This window comes from Notolepis coatsorum (genome assembly GCF_963971535.1).
Source record: "Notolepis coatsorum genome assembly, chromosome: 9".
Classification (NCBI taxonomy): domain Eukaryota; kingdom Metazoa; phylum Chordata; class Actinopteri; order Aulopiformes; family Paralepididae; genus Notolepis; species Notolepis coatsorum.
Window position 1 is genome coordinate 73,499,839 of NC_140173.1, and position 7,094 is coordinate 73,506,932.

Below are 7,094 nucleotides of genomic sequence, written 5' to 3' on the forward strand. Positions count from 1 at the left end.
GGGAGAAAAATCTGAGAAAAAGGAGAAAAAGTTGGTAAAAAATAAAAACTTTGACTTCAGTGTGTTCAAACCGCTGTAACTCTATTTCATTAGCACTCAGTGATTCTTCTGTAGTGGAAAAAGAGACCAGAAGAGACCAGACTCATGCATGTGCTATACGTATAACGTATAATAAATCGCAAATTACTTTGGGTATGCAATCGTCAGGTATGTTGTGCAAAACTAGCCCCATTTTTGCCCGATGTGGTTAAATGTATGACTTTGGGTCATTGAAAAGCGAAATAAATGAATTATTATTATTATTAATCAAGTAATGCCAAGTCTTGAACATGGAAAAATACTCTACTAGCAAACTGGTATTCTCACTTCTTCACCTTTATGCAGAGATATACCCACGGGTTCAGTCAAAACACCTCTCTTCAGGGCATGTTCTTCTTCATGACCTTTAGGCCTGTTGACATGAACGTTGGTCTATGACCACATAGAATACCAGTACACTGCAGTATTTTTTCACATTCAAGCTTGTATTGTCCACTCTGAGAAAAACCTGGAGTAAAAAGTGTGTGAACTTTGGAAAAAACACTGAAGTAATTTGAAGACCGCAATAAAAGGGACACTTCACACAAAAAAACAATGCTGGTTAATTTTGCACATAATCTCACACATGTCCAAAAACTCGTTTTGTACACATTCATTTAGTTTGACAGTTATTGAGAGTAAATTAGTTTTAATATGGCCACCAGTGATGTCATCTGGGACATTGAATCCTTGCGTTGTGTTAATTACAGCTCAATGAAATGATAAGGTAGCAGTCCCTATAAGATAAGGTATGGCTATTGTTTCATTTCATGGTGCTGTAATTAACACAACACAAGGATTCAATGTCCTGATGACATCACTGAGGAGTCGGACCATATTCAAACTAATTTACAAAGTTTATGTGTGCAAAACTGTTTTTTTAATGTGTGAGTTTTAGGGCTGTCCCCGACTAAGGATTTGGATGGTCGACTATGATTGGCCAAAATTTGCCGTTGGGTCGACAAAAAAAAAAAAAATTATATATATATATATATATATATATATATATATATATATATATATATATATATATATATTTTTTTTTTTAAATCATTCCATTTGGGCTGTGGGGGTGCTTAATGTCTGAAGGAGTCGACTGAAGGCTTCTTGTCCTCTGCAAAAGCATGCAATTGGTCCACTGATGGATACATCTTGATATTTGTCTAGTCTAGTGTGTTCATTAGATGGGTCAAATCCTCTTTCAGTGCCTCTGTGCCTGTTTTCGTAGGCAGTTAGCCTCTGGTATGCGTGCCATTAGCGTTAGCCACGCTTCTAGGCCTCTTTTCTTTTGGAAAGAATGATACAAAAAATGTAAATAAAAAGAATAATAAATATCTTTAAAAAAATAAAATGTATTCGACTAATACATCAGCAGTTTATACATAGTTGTTTGGTGAAGTGCCCCTTTAAGTATTGGGTCAAATCAGGTGTTTCAAATGGCTCAGGTGTTCTGCTATGCTATAATCACGTCACACAGAGGTCATCTGTAGATTGTATTTAGGGGTTTTAAACTCTTAAGCCCGAGCAGTCCGGGACCGGTACGAGAATGACATCGCGCCATAAATCCATCTCTACAGAATGCATGAATTAATGTTGCATTTAGTTTTTTCTTCAAATGTAACCAAGAGTAAAGACCCTAATCCTGTCAAAACAGCAGTAAAAGTATATATTTTCAGCACTACGTTTGTTTACCAATGATTTTAAGTGTTATTAGTGAAATATGAGTGTATAGAAATCTCAGGGCATCGAGTCGGAAAAAGGCGAGGATTGCCGCAAGGATTTGGCGTAACCGAACTTGAGTGTAGTCTTTTGAGAGAAGAGACCCAGGGCTTTCGATGGGCTTTCGAATACAAAACAAACGACACTTCCCAGCTCACACCAGCCGCTGTCAATCATCTTCTTTTTAAGTTTATTTTTTTCTCTTTATTTTCGGGATCATATCTCACGGGTGGAACAAACCTGAACGTTATTGCCATAAATTAGAACACAGTTGGTTTCTCTACCATTCTGTGAACGTCTAGCAAAAAACGGCGTTGCAATCTGATGAAAAATGGTGGAGAAATTTACATTATACTGTACTTACAGTAGATTTAATTCACAGTTTTTGCTGCACTTTTGGTGATACTAAATCCAGATTGAACGCTGAGATTTGGCCCGATCCATAGATGTGCGACTTGGCCATAATAAGGTAATTTATAGGCCTGATATTCTATACTTGACTTGGCAACCCTAGGCAAAGATTTTGCTTTGAAATATTATAGTGAAATATTTTGCACTGTTGTCGCATTTATCTTGTTGAAATCCTCCCACAGGTTATTTTTACTACCACATATTTAATTGAGATCCTTTATTTGTTTATCGTTTCAATTTAGCTGGAAATACATTGCTACATCATTCAGTAACATTTGCAGAGCCTTATAACAAAAACATTATTACGGTCACCATTGTGACCAGTGGGATTAATCAACACATTTTATTATTTATTTTTCTATTTCATTGAACATTGCACATGTTAAAAGCAATTTTTTTTACTCAAAATGTGAGTATTACCAAGTCAACTTGTGTTCTTAAAACAATGACAATAAACATAGTTTTATTAGGTTGAAATAATGTGGTTGTGTACTTATTTTTCTGTTAACTTATTATGGATTGAAAACTGAAAACCTTAATGCACAGTAACTGAACTCAATATTTTAAAGTTCTGGTAACTTATTATTATTTTTTTTTTTTACAGTGTAGTCTTGCGATCCATCAAAACTTATTTACACGATATACCTCACATTCACCCTCCATTCACATCCTGGTGTTCTCCTGGTGTTCTCCATTAGGCCTGTAGGTGGAGCTATGACAGCACACGTACAGTACACACACCGATGGTGTGTGATGTGTCCAAAAATGAATGGGCAAATGTGAGTGAAATGGTCGCACTGTATGCAGCTGTTTGTCTGCATTGCATTCCCCCCCCCCCCAACTCAGATTTAGGGTTGATACAACCATCATAATAATATTGTTAATAATAACAATAACAATAATGATGTAATAATGTAAAAATTATCATTAAAAAGACCTGATTATGAGAAAAAAAATTTACGATGCATGGAATATTGTTGAGGCACACTAGTTACAACTATATTTCAAACAGGCACTCCATGTCAAAAAGGTTGCTGACCCCTGTTCTATATTCTATAATCATATTTCAAATAGCATGTGTTCAGATGGCAGAATTCAGTACTGTATCTACAAAACCTTCTCTTTAATCATCTTCCCTTTATTCATTTGCTTAAATGCTTGCTTTGTACACGTAATCTCAAGAAGGTGCTGAATGAGTTCAGTGTAAATTTCATGCGATAGCATGGTGTTATTCACTGTCAAAAGATGAAAAATATTGATATCCTCCTTTGGTTCATTACAATTTACTCAAGCCGAGTAATAGACACAATATGTCTGACACTGGGAACACATTCCCTAGATACCAAAAACATGCAACTGGCCCTTGTAGAAGTGGAGCAATCTTCCATTTACTTACGTATGTATTTTTAGGCAAATTTTCAGAAAATAGGGCTAGGTTTTAAGATGTTAAACAATATTTTCCATTCAAAAAGTAGGGCGTCGGTGTTGGATTACTTAAAGGGTCTGAGGGAGGATGAAGATGATATATAAGTTCACAGTGTTACTCTTATTACATTAATGTCTGAAGTAGGGATGCTCGATATTGGCTTTTTTACCGATACCGATATTGTCCAACTCTTAATTTCCGATACCGATATCAACCGATACCGATATATGCAGGGTTTCCCCCCCCCAAAAAAGGAATAATTTCTGGTAAATAACATTACATATCTCTTGTCGTGGAATTAACACAACATTATGCATACTTTTGACAATAAATAAAATCTGAATATGTTCTTACTTGCTTGCCTGGGTAAATAAAGGTTAAATAAATGTAAAGATATATATATATATTTTTTAACCGATATCTCTAGCACCCCCACAGCTGCGACGGCTGCCTCCTTGTGTACCGGAGGGGACACGTGATGCAAGGCTTCGTCCACATTGCAGCCGACCAGTGGGAGGCATAGTCTAGCAACGTTCGAGACAGGGGAGGGAAGAATTGGATAATACGAAATTGGGATGGGAGAAAAATAGAAAAAAATGGGGGAAAAATAAATAAATAAAAATAAGTAAATCTTTCATTACGTACAATGATGACCTATTTTTAACGATTAATTGGGTTTGATATGTTTACCCGTTCAATAAGTGTGAGTGGGATCTCTATCTATCTCCATTTATCAATCTCAAACTCCGCCCTCTTTTCTCGATCCTCCAATCACGTTAGTGCAACAGGTTTGAGATAGGTCAATTACCTGTTTGGGGGACGTGTCCGTGTGGTTGAGCGGAGGGGGCTCAGACTCAGACTGGCGTAGGCTGGCCCTCTTCTTCTTGATGAGGTCAGCGTCCCTGTTATAGGAGAAGCCCAGCTTCTGCGGGGGCAAGGATGAGGACCCCCCTCTCCTGGTGGGGGACCCGGAGTCTGTAGCTTCCGCCTCTCCGTCTCCTGCCACCTCCTCCCTCCGCTCTCTCTCAGTCTCCCTCTCCGCCCTGTGCGGCAGGTCGCTGAGATCTAACGTGTCGGCTTTGGGAAGCTTCCTCCTGTCCTCAGAGGCCGGGGGCGGGGCTTGGGTCCTGGGGGCGGGTCTAGGGGCGGAGTCCGTCGCCGAGGCGGACAGGGCCGTGCGCGGTGACGGCGCGGGCTGGAAGGACGGCGCCGCCGATAAACTCGCCGAAACCCCCCCCACCTCAGTCTTCCTATCCGAGCCCGTCTCCTCCCCCTCGCCGTTCGCCTCGCTGATGTCACCGGTGGATCCGCCGCCGGGCTGGCCGCCGGCCGGGCGGGGGGGGGGCACCACGTCGTTGAGCTCGGCGTAGAACTTGTCCTGGCCGATGGAGGCGTTGGTGTCCGTCTCGAAGTCACCCACCTTGTAGGTGCTGCGGCTGCTGTTGGCCTCGATCTGCACCACGTTGAGCTCCTCGCCAGAGAAGTGCGCCCGGATCTGGTACAGGTAGGTCATGACCGTCAGCTTGTCGGGGATGGCCAGCAGCACCATGTCCAGCGGCTCCAGCAGGCGGGAGATCCCCAGGCCGGCGAAGGCGTCGTACGCCTGAGGGGGAGAACGAGACAGAGAGAGAGGGGGGACGTTGAAACACCCAAAAAGGGACCGTCGTCATCCTAAAGCCAGAGCTGTCGCAAAACAGGAAAGGACAAGAGAGTTTACGGAACAAGGCGGTAAAGGAATCCCATCCCGAGTGTGACGTAAGAGCAAAATGGCCGCTGTGTGAATATGGTCAATGGGGAATCAAGAGATGAGGAAAACCATAGGGTCAGACTATAATAAGAGAGGGGGTGTAGTCTGCTCCATTCTGAGACGGGCTTGATTTGGGAAAGGGCAATCCGAGTGTGTGTGTGTGTGTGTGTGACACTGCCGTCATGGCGGCTGACAGGTGATGTCAGGGATGGTTGTCCTCGATAACAGAGGCAGATACCCCAAGACAGAGTCGCTTAATCCCGAAGGTGAGGAGGGATGTGTAGTGTATGTGTTTCCTTATCGCCCCCCTGCATCAACCTGCCCACGCTCTCCGTCACGCGTGTAATTGGTCTGATTAGAGACTGATGAGAAAATACAGGTGTGATTATCAACCGACACACAAAACCCAATCCCCCATCCCCAGATAGAGAGAGAGAGAGAGAGAGAAAGAGAGAGAGAAGGGATGAAAACCATTATCACAGCCAATGACAAGTAAATAAATAGATTAGAACACACACCCCCCTCCCTCCATCTCTCCCAGGTATCGCAGCTTGTATCTGGGCTGCTTGATAGCCCTGATCTAATTCCAACCTGTTGCATGTCTCTCGCTCTCTTTCTCTCTCTCTCTCTTTTTTTACTGAACAACTTGTACAATAGGAGAGTCATGTCAAGAGTTCATACGATCCTGGACGATGCAGCTCATCCATTGCATATAGGAAGGGTTAGGTCAGGGGTCGGAAATAGGCGGCCCGCGGGCCGACATTGGCCCGCCAGCAATAATTTCTGGCCTATCAGTTTATTTTGAGAATGATATTTATTTTACGTGCAGGAAATATTCACTCGTGATGCCAGAGTGTCTTTGTGAAGCTGTATCTATCTATTCATCATATCTATGTCTGTCACTATAGCCAATTGAAATGGTAGAAATGGTCACGTGGACTGGGAGAACCAATGGAATAGTCCCACCGGGCCGCGTGTATATTTTCCCTAACGCACTTTCACTTCCACGTTCGGGATGCGAGCGACTAACGTTAGCAAAAATGTGTTAAAAAAAACAAAACAAACATCTTTGGATAGCTTCTTTGCAAAGGGTAAATACCAACTAAGGAGCCAGAAGAGGAGCCTACGACCTCCAAGACACATAAAGCTTCTTTTAATAAACAGGAGTCATACTTAAAATACGGGTTTATCGCAACAGGTGACTCTTGCATGCCGAGGTCCTCTCTGCATAATATGTGGCGACAAGATAGCAAACGAGGCAATGATGACAACTGTGTTCAAGTTGGCAGATAAAGTAGCTGCATTCAACGCCAATCTGGAATTGGAGGGCGGCGAGTGGATATTTGACATGTTTCAAACATTAGCAGGGATTTTGGAGGACTGAACAAGCCCAGGGCAGTTATGGTGAGTCGTGTTTTCATGCATTCTGTTCTGCTGTTCATGTGTTGCTTAAGAGTTATGCACTCGCCGCAGTGCTGTTTGAACATCAAATGCCCATCCTACTGATCTGCTGTTCATGAATGAATGAATTAATGAAAACTTTATTTAACAGATTGCAGAATGGGTACAATACAGTACGGCTCAATACACACAATTGTTAAGGGGATGCAGACCAGAGAAAGACGTTTGTCTTGTTTACATCAGGGGCCCCCATTTGCGAGTGCATCATGTGTATGCACTCGCCGCGGTGCTGCATTTTTCACTATCATTATA

At 42.2% G+C, this 7,094-nt stretch overlaps 1 protein-coding gene across 1 annotated transcript in view; it reads right to left on the reverse strand.

Moving 5' to 3' along the window:
- Nucleotides 1-7,094, reverse strand: part of ehbp1 (EH domain binding protein 1) — a 398,684-nt gene that overhangs the window by 139,261 nt on the left and 252,329 nt on the right. The window contains 1 exon segment of the mRNA XM_084321912.1: nucleotides 4,443-5,237. Within this exon segment, the coding sequence (XP_084178038.1) occupies nucleotides 4,443-5,237 (795 nt within the window).